General features: G+C 35.0%; 1 protein-coding gene across 3 annotated transcripts; it reads left to right on the top strand.

Annotated features, from left to right (window-relative positions):
• The first annotated feature begins 1,004 nt into the window (after positions 1–1,004).
• LOC107785663 (structural maintenance of chromosomes protein 2-1) lies at positions 1,005–12,741 on the top strand. 3 transcript variants are annotated; one of them, XM_075252046.1, is made up of 21 exons: positions 1,005–1,569; positions 2,382–3,062; positions 3,215–3,358; positions 3,447–3,737; positions 3,843–4,032; positions 4,148–4,308; positions 4,389–4,448; positions 4,620–4,682; positions 5,257–5,348; positions 5,488–5,584; positions 7,919–8,035; positions 8,198–8,416; positions 9,292–9,432; positions 9,563–9,730; positions 9,821–10,005; positions 10,107–10,200; positions 10,268–10,356; positions 10,480–10,705; positions 11,874–11,948; positions 12,215–12,342; positions 12,474–12,741. In XM_075252046.1, the coding sequence occupies exons 1-20, from the start codon at positions 1,252–1,254 to the stop codon at positions 12,329–12,331; spliced, it is 3,528 nt and encodes a 1,175-aa protein (XP_075108147.1). In that variant the 5' UTR covers positions 1,005–1,251; the 3' UTR covers positions 12,332–12,342; positions 12,474–12,741. The 3 variants fall into 3 exon arrangements, with proteins under 3 accessions (XP_075108147.1, XP_016462501.1, XP_075108148.1); XM_016607015.2 differs by having other exon boundaries at positions 3,843–4,028; positions 4,144–4,308; XM_075252047.1 differs by having other exon boundaries at positions 3,843–3,965; positions 4,144–4,308.
• The last annotated feature ends 5,699 nt before the right edge of the window (positions 12,742–18,440 follow it).

Below are 18,440 nucleotides of genomic sequence, written 5' to 3' on the forward strand. Positions count from 1 at the left end.
TCTTCAGAAAAATGGTAACATTGATGTGCAACAAATCCGTTCAAGTGACAATCCGGCAGATTTATTCACCAAATCTTTACCAACTTCAACTTTTGAGAAGATGGTATACAAGATTGGAAATGCGGAGACTTAAATATTTGAAACAAGATTTTCATCAGGGGGAGTAAAATACGCGATGTACTCTTTTTTCCTTATTAAGATTTTTTCCCACAGGGTTTTCCTTATAAGGTTTTTAATGAGGCAGCTAGCAATGCGTATTACTAAATATGTGTACTCTTTTTCCTTCACTAGGATTTTTTTTACGGGGTTTTTCCTAGTAAGGTTTTAACAAGGCACATTATCTTTTAATGAACATCCAAGGGGGAGTGTTATGAATATATTATATTATGGATGTTCATTTAGTACTCAGTTGTAAATAAGCTTCATGGAGAAGTTTATCCATATGAGACTCCGCCATAAATACATTTATCTATTTAGTACTCTATTGGAAATAAGCCTCCTGAAGAAGCTTATCATTTCGGTACTCCGTTATGGATAAATATTACCCATGATAGAAGATTATCTATATCTGGCACAACAGTTTAGAGCAGCTTACAAGCAACTTACACAGCAGCTTACAGCAGCAGCTTACAAGCAACTTACACAGCAGCTTACACAACAGCTTCCTTTCTTCTATAAATAGAGGAGAATTCAGTTCATTATGTACATAAGTTTGAAGTTTGAATAATATATCAGTTTCTCTCTATACTTGTCTTTATTTTACGGTCTTTATTTTATAACACGTTATCAGCACGAGACTCTGCCATCTCACTCATTACCCTTTTGCCCTTACCGTTCCTTAACCCCTATTACTAGAAGTTCTTTTTAAACAAAGAAAAAGTCAATCCCCATAACAAAAATCAGTCGACCCTACCCAAAAAAATAAAAATAAAAATTATAGAGATACTAGAATAAAATAATAACGTACATATGAAACTAAAAAATAAATTTTGAAATTAAAACGCAGGTACCCCTTAAATTCAAAAATAGAAAAGGTGTCAAAAAAATCCGTTTTCCCGCCTAAATTTCACCAAGTCCAACAAGCTTTCCCAAAATGAACTAAATTCATCACTCCACATCTCCGAAGCAAAATTTCATCTTCATCGAATTTTCTTTCAGTAGGGTTTTGATCTCCAAAGCCCTGTGCCACTTCCATTTTCTAGGGTTTTGATATCGACCCTCTCCGGGAACTTCTTGCTCTCAGTAGTCACCATGTATATTAAAGAAATTTGCTTGGAGGGATTCAAGTCATACGCAACAAGAACAGTCGTCTCGGGTTTCGACCCGTTTTTCAATGCCATAACGGGCTTGAACGGGTCAGGTAAATCCAACATTTTGGACTCAATTTGCTTCGTTTTAGGGATTACGAATTTGCAGCAGGTTAGGGCTTCTAATCTACAGGAGTTAGTGTACAAGCAAGGCCAAGCTGGCATCACTAAGGCTACGGTGTCCGTTGTGTTTGATAATTCAGACCGTACTCGAAGTCCTTTGGGATATGAAGATTGTACCGAAATCACTGTTACCCGACAGGTACATTCCATTTTTCTTTTTCTGTGTTTGGAAAGCAAATGCTTACAGAGGCGGAGTCAGTATTTTAAGGTTATGGGTTTTAGAATCTAGAAATGGCAATTTACTGGGTGCGGATGAATTATTTATACGTTTTAAGTGAATTTTTTTTTACACAAATACATGATCTTTGCCAAAGCTACTGGTCCTGCCTAACCTATAATTCGAAATGCTAGCTCCGCCCATGTATGCCTATAATTGGCTAATGGGATTCTTACTTGTGATAGTCTTCATTTTGAAGTTGAACTTGCATATTTGTGTACAATTGTTGAAAGAGTTCCATGGACATAACAAGCATAAATAAAATGTTTCTTTTTAATTGGTGCAACTCAAAAATTGAGCTTGTGTCTTGATTGCGGGAAGAATGAATGCCACTGCTTTTATTATTTGCTCTTGTTTAGTGAATTTTCAAATAATTTATTGTTAACCAACTCGATTGCATGACTGATTTATGGGGTTGTTTACAGGACATTTTTAGGGTTTCTATTGTTCACATTGTAATATGAACCAGCTGCTTTTCCTTCGCTTTGCTCTTTCTTATCAGGCTTAACTATGACTATGGGTGAAGAATCCTATAATGAGTTTTACTATTGTATATCATATTTGTCAGTAGGTAGTATTCCTATATTAAATAGAGGATAACAAGATCCAACCTGGAATTGTCATAAACAAGGCAGTCGGAGACTGGAATTCTTATTCTGCTTATCCTTTTCTAAAATATCTGCTTTTATTTGTTAACCTATTGTGTACATTAATAATTGATCGTATACGTGCAGATTGTGGTTGGTGGAAGGAACAAATATTTGATCAACGGGCACCTTGCACAGCCAAGTCGTGTTCAGAATCTTTTTCACTCTGTGCAGCTAAATGTAAACAATCCACACTTTCTTATTATGCAAGGGCGCATCACCAAAGTCTTGAACATGAAACCCCCTGAAATCTTGTCTATGCTTGAAGAAGCTGCTGGTACAAGAATGTATGAGACAAAGAAAGAAGCTGCCCTGAAAACTCTTGAAAAGAAACAAAGTAAAGTTGATGAGATTGACAAGCTCTTAGACCAGGAAATTCTTCCTGCTTTGGAGAAACTGAGGAAAGAGAGGATGCAGTATATGCAATGGGCGAATGGGAATGCAGAATTGGACAGACTTAAACGCTTTTGCATTGCCTATGAGTATGTTCAAGCTGAAAAAATTATGGCTGATGCAGTACAGGGTTTAGAAGGTATGAAGTCTAAGATTACCGAAATTGATAATAATGTGGGAAAGATGAACGAAGAGATACAGGAAATGGAAAAGAGAACATCAGAATTGCAAGCTGAGAAAGATGCGAACATGGGTGGGGAGATAAAGCTTTTGACTGAAAAAGTTGATGCTCTTTCATGTGATCTGGTGAAGGAAACATCTGTCCTGAAAAATCAAGGGGACATTCTAAAGACTGAGAAAAAGAATTGTGTAAAGGTCAGAGCTTCATATTTTCCAGTCTTATCTTTTTCTATTTTCTTTTTCTTTCCTCCCAGAAATCTCACTGTATGTTTCTGATACTTGTCAGTTTCTTAAGCTGTGTTGCTGTTATATCCGTTGGATTAAAAAATCATGCACTGATGTTGCAGGTTGAAAAAAATCTTGAGGAATTAAAGCAATCAGCAGAAGAAAAAGTTGCTGCTGTAAGAAAGGCTGAAGAAGGAGCATCAGACCTCAAGAAAAGAGTTGAGGAGCTTTCTATGAGTCTAGAAGAGCATGAAAAGGAGTACCAGGTGAGCATACAAAACTTTATGGGGATCGCTGCACAATGCATATCAAATCCTATCATATCTCAATCAGATGATCTCCATTCTCTTGTAGGGTGTGCTGGCTGGTAAGAGTAGCGGGAATGAGGAGAAATGCCTCGAAGAACAACTAGCTGATGCCAAAGTAGAGGTTGGAAATGCTGAAACGGAATTGAAACAGTTGCAAACAAAAATAAACCATTGTGAGAAAGAGCTAAAAGGGAAGAAAACTCAGCTATTATCAAAGCGAGAAGAAGCTGCTGCAGTGGAAAAGGAGCTTAACAATGGGAGGAAACAAGTGGAAAAACTGCAGAAAGCTTTGGAATCTCTTTTATACAAAGAGGAGCAGATGGATTCATTACAAAGTGTACGTCTCTCGATGATGCCCACTAAAATCTAAAATATTTATACAAAAATCAGTTTTTTTAATTCGGTTTTTCTTGTTGTTGATTGATGCTGTATCTTAAATCAGGATCGTGCCGTTGAAGTAGAGGCTATACAAAAGTTAAAAGATGAAATACGTGTTCTTTCCTCTCGTCTGGCCAATATTGACTTCACATATAGTGACCCAGTGAAGAATTTTAATAGATCAAAGGTAAAAGGCATAGTTGCAAAACTCATTAAAGTGAAGGATAGTTCTGCAATGACTGCTCTAGAGGTTTGTGCATGTATTCTGATATTTTGTTTAGCTCTCTGATAGTCTAATCCTACGAGGGTTTGCTGAGCTGAGCAGTATGTTGGGTTGTGGCATTATACTATTTTATCTACTGCAGGTAGCTGCTGGTGGGAAGCTGTTTAATATTGTGGTAGACACAGAAGATACAGGAAAGCAACTTCTACAAAAAGGTGGTCTTAGGAAGAGAGTGACTATTATACCCTTAAACAAAATTCAAACTCATCCCGTTCAACCAAGATATCAAAATGCTGCTACTAGACTGGTCAGTCACTGCAATTTCCATGATACGAAGTGACCATCAATATTGATGCTTTTAATAGAACACAAGTGTTTATTTTACAGGTTGGAAAGGGCAATGCTGAAGTGGCAATTTCTCTAGTTGGATATGATGAAGAACTCAAAGTATGCCAGTAACTCTTTGTTTCTGATGTTTGCAGATTTATAAAACAAACTTCTGAGTCTGATACCAAGTTTTTGATATCTCAATATTGATTTGGCTTCTTTGGTTTCTGACTTGGAAAATTTTGGATTCATCTGTTTCGTGCCTAATTTTCAGTGCTATGTCAATGACAGACTGCAATGGAGTATGTATTTGGTTCAACGTTTGTTTGCAAAACTATTGATGCAGCACGAGAGGTAAGGTGTCAAATGTAGTTATTGGTACATTGGTGATTTTATATTATATGTATTTCTAATTGTCCTTGTGTTTTAATCTGAATAACAAGTATATAAGACTGCTGGCAATAATTATCTTCAACTAAAGAAAGACTACTGATGCTTTGTGCCTGTTAAAAGTTAAAGGGAATTGATGATATTATACATCTCTTGATTTATTGAATTTAAGCAGGAAAATATAGAGAATACTTCATAATATTCTTCAGAATACCGTAGGAAACTCTATATCTTATGTCGTAAATTTACTTGTTAGTAATAGAGAGTTACTGCTTACCATTAACGTTGTTAAAGGCCCGCTTGAGGTGCGCATTAGTCCTGAAGCTTGGTGCTACACAAGTTTGGCGTCGTTAAAGTCAGTGTCTTAGTGCAGACATAATGCATGCCAATGCCCATTGATTCTCTCTTAACAACAACAAAATATCATTGGCAAGATGAATGTGTCAGTGATGGAAATAAGGAAGTAGAACTTGTTTTTGTCCACCTTCATGTTGGTACTTACTGCTATCTGATTCTTATTTTATAAAATGAATTGTAGGTTGCTTTTAGTCGGGAAGTTGGAATACCCAGTGTGACACTTGAAGGTGATATTTTTCAGCCTAGTGGACTTTTAACTGGTGGTAGTCGGAGGTAAGCGATCATCTGCTGCTTCATATGGTCAATTTTGATTCATTTTATGGAATAACTTTTCAAATATCTCTAGTGTTTTGAGGACCCTATTACTTTTCATGATGACATGTGATTTTAAAGTAATATCAACTTTTTACAGGGGCGGTGGTGATTTATTGAGACAACTTCATGCTTTGGCAGAGGCAGAATCAAAACTTTCGTTTCATCAAAAACGTCTCTCTGAAATCGATGCCAAGGTTGGTGGATCATATTCTTCCAAATCATGCACACACCTGAAAATAGTCATTTATACTTTTGGGTTGGGGGAAGGGATAAGTCACAATATAGGTGAATTTCAAGGTCATGCTGTTGGTGTAGTCATTAGATTGTTTTAATAAAATGGACCTTGGGCATACTCAAGCCCAAGAGCTAGTTCATAAAGTGAGGGTTGCCTATAACCATATAAGGAGATGACAACCCATTCATTAACCAATGTGAGCCACTTAACACCTACCCCATGCCCTGGGCTTGTTGAGCGTGGACAACACCCAACATCGGGTAAACCAAGAAAGGATAGGGATGGGCCTAGCTTTGACATCAACTTAAGAAAATGGACCTTATCCCATTCCTCGATCTATGTGAAACACTTAGCAATTTTTGTCAACATTTGTAACATGCATTTGCCTTTCACATGAAACCATAAGATGTGCTAGGGTCGACGAATCTTGATGCATGGATAGATTGCAAATTCTAAGGTTTAATCATTGTCAAATAAGAGAAATTTCTAAGGTTTATTAAGATTCTCTTGGGATAATCTTGCTTCAGTATTAGTCAATGATCATCTTTTTTCATTAGCTATTGCTTCAATCCCCTTAATACAGAACTAGCTGGATAGTATGTGCTCAGTATTGTCAAAGGCGAAAAGCTCTAAAAGCGCTCTAGGTCAATTGGGGCTTTAAGCGCAAAGCGCAATTTAAGTGGGGGCTTTAGTTAAAAAAAGGCGCAATGCAAGAAAAAAATAAAAATATATATGTAATTCAAGAGAAAAGTAACAAATTCATTCATATTGTTTTACTTAACAACTAATACACTTATTTGTCGATTATATTTGTAGTCTAACATTGCTCCATTCAAGATAGAACTCGTGAGCAATAAAGGGCACGTCTTGGTGCCTTGCCTACACTGAAGCGCAACCAGTGTTTTAAAAGGCGTGAGCATAAGGCGAGGCGTTTTACATATGCCTCAGCGGGGCGTAAGCCCCATATGTATTTAATTTTTAATATTTTATAAAATAATATAAAGACAGTAAATATTTATAAACAGGTAAAATTGCATAAAAATTGAAGAAAACTATATATATGTGTGTGTGTGTGCGCGCTCGCGCGCGCTCCATCCCCACAAAAAACTAATCAAAACAATCTATTATACGCTACTTACAAACACTAGTAATTTGAGTCTAAAAGAATAAAGTTTTCTATATTTTGGAACAAAAAGAATGATTAACCTCCAATTTGAACTTTGAATTTGCTGCTATGAAGGAGAATGTAGTTCTATTTGTATTTGTAAAAAAAATTAAATATTTGTTGCTTTTGGGAGATATTAGCAGACTAGCGGACAAGATAAAAAATTGGGAAAGACTATGAATTAAGGCTTAAATCAATATAAAAGGTCTTTACTTTTAAATTTAATACTTTTGAGTTCCTTTTTAAACCTTTTGAGTAATTACCAAACTGACTTATGAGAATTTGGGTATTATATGAAGTACTTATTCAACAAATTTTATTTTAATTTGAAAGTCTCTGGGGCTTACTCCTCACTAAAAAAGCGCGCCTCGAACGCCCGAGTGTACGCCCCAAATTGCGGGGCGTCATCGCCCCAGGGCGTTTTTGGTACGCCCCGCCCCGAAAACGCCTTTTAAAACAGTGAGCGCAACTTAAGTGAGGCAAAGCGCCCTGCCTGAGCTTTTTTGAGCTTTAGGGCTTAAGCGTGCCTTAAATGAGCTTTTGACAACACTGTATGTGTCAAAGTAGGTTTCAGTTATAGTATCATGTACTGCAGTTCTTTTCGATGATCAGTCTGGCGGTGTAGAATGGAATTCTGGAGACAAGCTTGAGCTCCATTATCTGACCCTTAGTTCCCCCTCTTATGTAATGTGGGATAATTCAGGTCTATTTCTGGTTCCATTGAGCAGTGTTGTCAAAGGCTCATTTAAGGCGCGCTTAAGCCCTGAAGCTCAGAACAGCTCAAGGAGGGCGCTTCGCTTCGCTTTAGTTGCGCTTCAGTGTAAGGCAAGGCACTAAGGCGTGCGCCTCATTGCCCATGAGTTCTCTCTTGAATCAAGCAGCACTAAAAAACAACTATAATCAGAAATAAGTGTATTAGCTGCTAAGGGAAACATTATAAATGAATTTGTTGCTTTGCTCTTGAAATACATATAGATTTTTATTTATTTCCTTCATTGCGCCTTTTAAACTAAAGCTCACACTTTAAGTGCGCTTAAAGCCCAAATAGACGTAGAGTGCTTTTTAGAGCTTTTCGCCTTTGACAACACTGCATTTGAGGACTTAACTTTTGTTGTTTCTGGCATTCAGATTAATCAGCTCCTTCCGCTTCAAAGAAAATTCAAAGACCTTAAGGCTCAGTTGGAACTTGCATCATATGATCTTTCATTGTCCCAGAGCAGGGCTGAGCAAAATGAGCATCACAAGGTTGTTCACCTTATTCTATTCAGTAACATTTTTTAAAAGATAGAGAGCGGTATTTCATTTTCCTTTGTAGTTTGTTATTTCCTGTATGGCCTTTATTTCCCCTTCAAAGATAAGCGTATTAATGCTTGTATCATCTCTTGCAATTGTTATTTTGTCATGTAGCTTGGTGAACTAGTAAAAAAGTTAGAGCAGGAGCTTGGAGAAGCAAAATCAGCTGTTGAGGAGAAAAGACTTGTCTACGAAAGCTGTCTGGCCAAAGTGTCATGTCTTGAAAAGTCAATTCATGAGCATGCTGGTAATAGGGCGAGCAGACTGAAAGATCTAGAAAAAAAGGTTAAGACTGTAAAAAATCAGATGCAGTCTGCACTGAAGGATCTAAAGGTAGGTTTTTAATGTTTCCAGCACTTGTAAAAGTTTTAAGCACTAGGAGCAAATTTCTAGAATGATTTATGTCTTGAATGTCCATATTAAACAATTTCATCAGTTCTTGGTTTTCCTTATCCTCTTATTAGATTTATATTACGTGAAAAATATAACTGATAAGGAAAAGGACTAGAAAGCTAATGATTGAAGAATTATTATCCTCAAACTCAAGTAACTTCTCAGCATCACAATCTTTGGTTTGTCAGTTTGTTGCTAGTTTATGATGATTGAAAGGTTTTATGGTTTTCATTCTAAGCTTGGTATCACTTGTAGAATTCAAAGTTCGTGTAGCACTTGAGCATTCACCAGCTTCTTACAACGTAACTGTGCCTCAATCCCAATCTAATTGCGGTTGGCTATATGAATCCTATTATTCATGTTGCTCCATTCACCAGCTTCTTAGAGAGAAACTAATATAAAAGTGAATAAAATAATGAACAGCAATGTCTATCTGATAATTTTGAAATGTCATACTGAGATGAAATGGTGCAGTGGGACAATATATATCATTCATGGAACCCAGAGGTATTTCCTGAATGTCTCCCCCTAGACGTATCTTTGTTTTCAAAGCCATTAGTTTTGAAGGCCTTTTAATTAACCAATAATTATTTGTTTTCTACAATATTGCAAGGTTTTCATCTGAATAGCAGAAGACAAGGACAATGTCTCAGATTTTACCAGTTTGGGAATTTAGCTGACTAGATGAGGATATCCTAGGACTGATATACTTTAGTTTCATATTGTTGACACTTCTGTCAGACATAGTTTGGCTGCTGCAAATGAAGATTTTCTGGATCTGTTATCCCTAATGACATGATTGTTTATTCTTCAAGGGGCATGACAATGAAAGGGAGAGGCTTGTAATGGAGATGGAAGCTGTCAAACAGGAACATGCATCCCTTGAGAGTCAGTTAGTTTCTCTGAACAAGCAGATTGATGATCTTGCATCTGAAGTGGATTCCCAAAAGGCGAAGGTGATTTTTGCAGACAACCTACATATAACAGAAGAGTTACTTCTGTTGCTAAATTAAAATGAAGAACATTAATATTTATATGTTTTTTCCGGTAACTTTCTTTGTGAATTTTCTCGACTTTCTCTTGCAGGTTGCTTCTTTGAAAGATGATCATGGCCTGGCCCAGTCAGAACTTAACTCAGCTCGTGTGAAGATCAAGGAATGTGATTCTCAAATCTCAAGCATTCTCAAGGAACAGCAGCAACTTCAGAATAAAATTAGTGAGACCAATCTTGAGAAGAAGAGAATGGAAAATGAGGTTTACTGACCATTTATCCTTGTGAGCTTGTTCTTCTTCTTGATGTCCTTATTGGGAAAACTAACCTCTTTCCTCCTAATCTGGTCACAGGTGAAGCGCATGGAGATGGACCAAAAGGATTGCTCCTTGAAGGTTGAGAAATTGATCGAGAAACATCCCTGGATTGCATCTGAGAAGCAACTTTTTGGAAGAAGCGGTACTGATTATGATTTTGGATCTTGTGATCCTCGTAATGCAAGGGAAACTTTTGAAAAGCTTCAAGCCGATCAGTCAGGGTGAGAACCTTCTAGTTTATTTAACAAATATATATGCAATGTTGCAGAACATTCTATTACCTCCCAATACTCACACTGCTAAGTTTATCTCTTCGATGAAGGCTTGAGAAAAGGGTTAATAAGAAGGTTATGTCGATGTTTGAGAAAGCTGAAGACGAGTACAATGACTTAATGTCAAAGAAGAACATTATTGAGGTTGGTATAATCAGTGTAACCATACTTTTCTGCTGTTTTTTGTTTTACTTATCTTGTGTTGTTGCAGAATGACAAATCAAAAATCAAAAAGGTGATTGAGGAGCTTGATGAGAAGAAGAAGGAAACACTTAAAGTTACTTGGGAAAAAGTTAACAGGTAGCATAGTGGTTCATTGTGTGAGCATAAGAGCTGCTAATTTGACATATATTTCTACTTCGATTGAAGAGTCTACTCTTCAGATTCTACAAAATCTCACCTTGATATTTCATACCTCTTCAGAGATTTTGGATCCATCTTTTCTACTTTGTTACCTGGCACAATGGCAAAGTTAGAACCTCCTGAAGGAGGCACCTTCTTAGATGGCTTGGAGGTTCGTGTTGCATTTGGAGCAGTTTGGAAACAATCATTATCTGAGCTTAGTGGTGGGCAGAGATCTCTACTTGCACTCTCTCTCATTCTGGCTTTGCTTCTTTTCAAGCCAGCCCCACTCTATATCCTGGATGAGGTACTTAAAATTTCTTAAACTAACATGCTCTGAGATTTACATAATAAAGAAAGAATATTTGATCATTAATCATATCACTACTCATAGGATGCCAAGTAATGTCAGTGATGAATTCCAGATTCCTAAAGTGTGTGCTGCGAGTTAGTATTTTGGCAGAATGCATCATGTAGTTTTATGGCAATGGCTATTACCTAGAATTAATGAAAGGATTTGTATCTGTGTATCTTTGGAGAGCGTCTTTTGATGCTGTGACAGAAACATCTATTTGAAAAAAAACGACTGAAAGCACCAATGTGATGTTCGTTTGTTTTCCTCTATCATATATTTTTAATTGTAAGAAGCATAGAGCAGAAGAAGCTAAGATAGATGAGGTGACTCCTACGATATGTCTTCTCATCCATGTGATCTATATTTTTAGATAATATTTGATGTTTATCAAACTAGAAATTCGTAGTCCCTCTGGAACATCCAAAGTACTTGGTATCAGTCCATTAATTATATTATTCTGTATAGCTTCAGACATTTAAATTATTTTGAATTCATCCTCTCTGATGTTTTCAGCTAGAATTCATATAGCCGATATTAACTTGTTTGGAATTGAGGCATAGTTGTTATTGGCAAATTTATATCTAATTTGATTTTCTCTGTCAAGCATTAAAAGAATAACCTGAAAATTTTCTTCCACCAGCGTTGTTATTAAATAAAAAGTTAATTACCAACTCGTCCTTTACGCCCTGTCAAATGGTGTCACATAAAAGTGGGATGGAGGACATATTTAAGGTTTAAACCAGCTGTATAATGAGGTTTCCTTCAAATTCCATCTGCATGTCCTATTCACTTGAAATTTTAGGAAATGTTGCATATTTATGTACCGAATTCTAAATATGCATAATCAATACTTACCTATTGGTAGTTAGCCTTACTGAATAATTGTCATGTCAAAAACTTTTCATCTTGTAAGATATAAAGGAGCACCTTAACACATTGAATAATTTGTTTTTATGCTCTATTCTTGCTTTATGATGTGTTTGGGCATTGCTTATTGCAAACCCAACTTTGGTGATAGTAAGTGGTGCATATGGAATGGTTGCTGAACCTTTTGACTGATCCATACTTACCTACAAACTTTGTTAGTAATTTGCATCTTTTGCCTGTGCTTGCTTGGCAGGTTGATGCAGCTCTTGATTTAAGTCACACACAGAACATTGGAAGAATGATCAAGAGTCACTTTCCACATTCTCAGGTGCACTAGTTTATCTATGATTGAATTTTGACAAATATCTCATGAGCAATTCTTTTGGTCTGGAGAGGAACAGATTTTGTCATTGACATATGCTTTTGTAGAAAAGTGAAATTTGTGACAGTCGTTAATGTTCATAACATGACTAACTAGTGGCTAAAGATCGAAGAGAACTCCAAGCATAAATAGTTGTCAGATGGAAAATGTCAACTGTTGTGTAGCTTTTGCTAACATTCCTTTTTTGATTTCTGTTATTTTGGATTCTGCAGTTTATTGTTGTATCCTTGAAAGAGGGTATGTTTAACAATGCCAATGTTCTCTTCCGAACAAAATTTGTGGATGGCGTCTCAACAGTGCAGAGAACAGTTGCAGCTAAGAATAAATGATTCACAAGATGGTGAGAATGTAATTTTTCTTGCAGTAACTTGATAATTGCATGTTATGATTCTGCTAAAAGTTCTCTTTTTGATGTCTAAATGTTCCCATTTACTTTTGTCCTAAATGTTTCTGCACTTCTTCTATTCGCAGATGCTTGGCGTCATGTGTATAAATTCTGATTTCCCTCCAATATGTAGAAAATCTCATCCCTAATACATTCTAATTATCTTGTTTGTTTGATCTACTCTCCCCAATAGGCTCTCTGAGCTGTGCTGTAACCTTGTCTAACACCCTAGCTTTTCTGCATAAGTAGCAACTGCGACAATTTATGGCTTATTTCTGTATCATTTAATTTTGCAGGCGGCATTTTGTTTTATGTAAGTAATTTAGCTTGGTAATAAGATATCCAGTAAGCGCATAACTCCTCATTTTGACGTGAGCGTACATGCTAGTGTAGTTAAAGTGCGCACACGCCCTACACCTTGGACTATATCTGCTGCATAATTAAGCTTGCAGAAATTTGAAGTTGATTGTACTTTACCGATATATCTGCTTTGTTGCTGACAAAATGCTTTTACTTAAAATTGTGCATCGCGTAATCCAATTACTATTACGAGGCATGAGATATACGATAAATTGGAGAAGACGTATTATGGGGTGCCTTGTCATGAACATTGGCCGCAGGGGTTGATCTAGAACAAACATTACATGTTTTCGTGAACCCAGTAACTTTGCATAGACCTTGTATTTATACTAAAATTTATTAAAAGTATAAGAATATTTAGCTTTGAACCCAGTTTGTTGGTCCAATTGTCATGTGAATTAACTTGAGAATGTTATAGAAACCCATACGCTTAAAATTATGGATCTGCTTCTATTTGGCGGATGCAACTTTTGGCATCGGGTTCATCTGAATGTGAGAGCATAGTTGTATATTAGTAAACCTACTAAAATTTCAACAAATATTAGATCAAAACTCAATTGTGAAAGTGCAATGAGTTAGTGCTGAAAATATTAAAGGTTCAACCTAATAAGTTTAAATCATGGGATCTTGCTAGTGTTACGAGGTAACTTGGTTGTTGGTTGAGTTGTGTTACTATGTCACTAAGTTATTTGTTTGATGGAAGTGTTTGATGCTTGTGCAGCGTTGAATTAGGGGCTAAGATCATGTATGATGGATGAGTGTGGGTTGAGAAAATAGGCTGGTGCATTGATGCTAAGATATGATGGTTCACATATATTATTATTATTATTATAAATATAAATGGATAAAGGGTTAGTTGCTGCGAACATCCTCGCAAGGAAACCACTCAGAACCTGTTCTTAAAGTTAAGGTTTACTTGTTATTATGGAACCTTGATTTGAGGATAAATTTGTAGAAGTAAATGAAGTGGGTGATAGAATGATCTCATTAAGACTCGTGTCAGGAAAGGTGGAATTAATATCAGTACTACATTGGGTCTACAAATAGGATTTGAAGAAACCAAAACCAAAACTAGCTAGATATTTGATATTTCGGTATAAGGAATTCCAAACATTGAGATCAAAGAGAGATGAAGATCTATTTCAATCCATTCAACACTAATCACTAGGATACTGAAACCTATGTAAAAGATTAGGTGGAGATCAGATGAGATATAGAATTGACAGCGTTACAAGTCACATTATCATATTTCAATATCAGAAGAAGATTAATAAGAGTTTATGAGAGGGGGGTTGGGGGCCGGTGAATTTGCTCAAGGGTAGGGGATTACGATAACGTGTGAAAATCCCAAATCACATGGATTATGATTCTTAGACTTCCGACTCCCAACATGCATTTGTTCCATGTGATTATGATTCTTAGATATTAGCATTTTGCTCAAGGGAGAGAGGAGACAAGTTGAATATTTGGTATGGCAATCGTATTTACGTAACTGATATTAGTTACGTAAATACGATTGCCATACCAAATATTCAACTTGGTAATTTTCTTGCTTTTTTATATTTTGACAATATGTAATTTATATTTTGAATATGAGCAACGTTGTCTATGGTTGTAGATACTTCACGTCTAGAAGTTTTTACCTTGTCTTTAAGAAATTGTAGCATTTTTACTTTTATAGTTGCATACATATCAAGAAGTTGTTGACGAATGAAAGTTGTAATTTGTAAAAGCTGTAAAGAAATTCGATCAACATAGGTTTTTCTTAGGGTGGCTAGTATATCATAATCAATTTCATGGTGTAAAGTTGCAAAAACAATTATATTATTGGACGTACAAGGACCCTTTGTCTGATGTGTCAAATCTAACATCCATTACACATCATGTAGTCTAATACTTTATATATTACTAAACTCGCATAGTAATAAAAAGGATTAAAATAGACCAAATAATAAGTGGCATAATACACTTTCTAAATCGGGTATCTTGGCCACTAATCAAAATGAATCATTAACTATTTTGTATATGAATTCTTGAAAAAGAAAAACACCCAAAAAAAACAATGCTTCTAAACTTTCAAGTAAAATATGCAACCGAAGAAAGGAGCCAAAAGAGGGAGAGAATTATTTAAAAAACAAGAAATAGTGAAGAAAGAAAGAAAAGGAAGCTAAAATGTTAATTAGCTAATAGATTATTCTACTAATCTTCAAATGATTAGGTCATCTAGGCAAAGTATAATAATTTAGCAAAAACTTATTTGTTATGCACTTTTATAGAGTTACCGAGTGAAATAAAGAATACAAATAGACTCTACAAAAATTTAACTACCGTGAAAAAAGAAATAAAGATAAAATGAAAACCGTTTCTGAAGGAGTAATAATTAAGAATAGTACAAAATCATGAACTCATAACTTCAAAAATATAATAGGTTTAAAATTAAAAGTCTTAAAAATTGAACCTATAGAGTTTATATCATAGGTTTGCCTTTGGATACGATGAATGAGATTAATTATTATGTTATTAGGTACAATTATGTGATATAATCATATTTCATCTAATATTTTCTTATAAATGATTTTAAGTAAAATGCAAGTGTATATATGATTTGAACGCCAAGTGTCCAATATAATCATCTTAGTCTTGGGATCACATATGCATATGAAATCAACATCACTTCGTCCCAAGAGTGGGAAAAGAAGTTAAGTATAAAAATGTGCATAAACAATAATGTATTGTTTAACCCTCATAGGAAATAACAAAAAGGGAAAAAATAAACTGGCCTATCAAATCTGCAATTTTAATGCTTTCCTCTATTGTTTCTTCTAACAAGTGATGAATGTATATATTATTGATTTATAAATTCGTTTAAGTAAGCTAATTATTGATCACATTCAAGCAGTTATAAACTGCGACTAATTTTATTTCTAGTAGTGGAGCGTTAGGAAAAAGAAAAAATGAGTATTCGCAAGATTAAATAATGCTATTCTTCTCAAAAGCTGCATGAGTTTAAGTGAAATAAGTACAATAATTTCTTGAATTCAAATGGAGTGTTTGGTGCTATAATCAAATATCATGAAGATGCGATTTTCATTTTACCCTTTTTAGATGAATAGAAGACACTATAAGAGAAACTGAGAAAATCTTGTAATTTCCCAAAAATAACAAATAATAGTTGACAAAATAAAAGTTTAGAGAAAATTAATAAATCAAAGACTTTCTACTGTTCTAATTCAATTAAGCTCTAGTACCTCTTCTTGAATAACCACCTTGAGCATTCCTCCAAAGGTTGACTGCCTGTTAATTCCTCAATGAAAATGAGTCTTTAGAAAAGATTAGTTGATTAAACAAAGGTGAAGCTGAAAAAAGAATATTAAACAAATATGAAGAAAGAAGAATTAAATTTTGAAATTTGATGCAGAGTTTCTCAAATATTTATATGTGGTGCTATGAGATCCTAAAGGCCAAAGATTGAGGAATTTACCTGATTCTCAATTAATATTTGGTAATTGATGACTTTTTGAAACGGATCAGATGAATCATTCACAAAGAAAACCAAAAGTTCTTAACGAATAGTTTGGAGGTGAAAATGCAATGCGATAAGAGATTATTTATAACCACATTAACTGTAGCAATAATATAGTAGCATTTACTATGTAATAAAATAAATTATTTGATGTAAGATAAGTTGACTTTTGGCTAAATTGGTCTTTCTATTTTTGAAGGTTAATTTAGTAAATTAACTTTCACCCTAAAAGTGTTCTCACTTATAATATAATATGATATATATTACTTGACATAAACACCACATTTGAATATTTTTCCTTATATATAAATCATAACTTAGCATACTCAAATTAATTACCATGTTTTGTACGGTGATTGCTGATACTAGGCTAAAAACTCGTATTTTAGCCGGTATTTTGCACTCTAATTACTGCACTTTATTCGTGTTTGAGTTTAAATGATGATGATTTGCACTTATTATGTGTTTTATGCCTTGTAGGAGATGATTCCGAGTTTAAAAGATATTCTGGGGCTAAATTGAATGATTTGCAGCTTTGAAGACTGAGTAAAAGCCCAAGAAATTACTCTGACATTTTTGCACTACCGCGAGGCGCGGCGTGGCAGTGCAAAGTGGCCTGTCTAACAAAAATCAACTATCTGAAAAGTCCTACTAGTGCGACGCAGGGATCGATATAGGGCGCATTGCGCCAGTGTATTTTCGTTGTCCAATTTTTTCATTTCGGTTTGGAAATGATAGTTTCGTCCGGCCCGTTCTTACATGATATAAGTATATCAAAACATGATTTTTAGAGTACTTTTGACCTACGTAATATTGGGAAAGTATTGGAGACTCTAAGACACAAAGATTCATCATTCTTTCCACAACTTAACACTCGAGTTTGGATTGAATTCATATTTTCTTATTCTTTACCTGTATTTGTGATTACTTTCCCCATGATTATAGAGTAGTTTACTTTAGGGTTTGACGGATATAGTATTTTGATTGATATTTGTAGATTTTCACTCTAGTTATTTTGCATGAATTCGTTTATGGAGTTTTGAATTGATTGCAATTTTGTTCACCGAATTATTTAATTGAAAGAGGAATATATTGGGTGATTATCTGTGCATTGGGTTGGTTTAATTTGGTGATTCATCTAAGTAATCGAGAGAGCTTTCTGAATTATTGGTTAAACCAATTTAGGAGAATACTCGAGAGACATTTTCCTAAGACTACGCCATTAACGTGTTCTTGCATATCTTCATCGTGCTTCATATTGAGTAATTCTGTAGAGTTTGAATTAATCGAAAGATGAATCTTGACCTTGCGTTTAAGCTAATTATCGAGTAAATTCGTGAGAATCATTAGAACCTTAGAAATGAACTCAACCAGATGTAGTTCCTGAATAGCTATCTTGTACCTATCCTGTCGCAACCCTTATTTCTCATATTGTTTACAAACCGTTTTAGTTCAACACTCACTCTCTGTGATCAAGTCAAATTATTAGTAATATTAATTTAGTAGTTAATTATAGTTAGTAATCACTTTAAATTAAAGTGTTAATCATCCTGAATAGAGTTTAAGCAGTAATTACTTGAACATTATTTAAATCAAATCTCTGTGGAGACAATAATTAAACTATACTATCTTTGGCTCGCGAACATTAATTTCGTATTGTGTTTTGCGCTCGTTAAATTTTGGCGCCGTTGCCGAGGATTGACAATCAATAGTGTTCAAAATAATTTTTGATGTTAATTCGGGAATTAGATTTTATTTATTTATTTATTTCCTCTTTATTTTTTTATTAGTTGACTTATCTTCAAAATTTGTTTTATAGTACCTGACAAGTGCTAGGGAGAAAGGTTTTAAAAAAAATTACTCTTGATATTGAACCCTTAATGACGTGAATATGGAGCATAACCAGCATAAGAAAACAGTTGCAGAGCTAGCAGCTGAACACTATCATAAGTCTGATATTTGTTTTAAATGTAGTGAAAATCATTTATGGGTTAATTGTCAAGCAGACAAGTATTCCTCCGATGGTTTATCTTTTGAAAAATCTCACTCTGTTTCTAGTCCTTATAGGTATGATGTTTCATATGGGCACAATCTTAACTCTAGATGGAACGAATACCGTTATTATGATTGGAATGAAAGTGAAGTGAGTCAACTACCTCAATAGGAGAAT

This window comes from Nicotiana tabacum, chromosome 4 (assembly GCF_000715075.1).
Source record: "Nicotiana tabacum cultivar K326 chromosome 4, ASM71507v2, whole genome shotgun sequence".
NCBI lineage: Eukaryota > Viridiplantae > Streptophyta > Magnoliopsida > Solanales > Solanaceae > Nicotiana > Nicotiana tabacum.

Coding starts and splice junctions, on each gene's coding strand:
- LOC107785663 (XM_075252046.1), top strand. CDS start 1,252: ATGTATATTAAAGAAATTTGCTTGGAGGGATTCAAGTCATACGCAACA. Junction 8,036..8,197: donor AGCAAAATGAGCATCACAAG/GTTGTTCACCTT, acceptor TTTGTCATGTAG/CTTGGTGAACTAGTAAAAAA. Junction 8,417..9,291: donor CTGCACTGAAGGATCTAAAG/GTAGGTTTTTAA, acceptor TTATTCTTCAAG/GGGCATGACAATGAAAGGGA.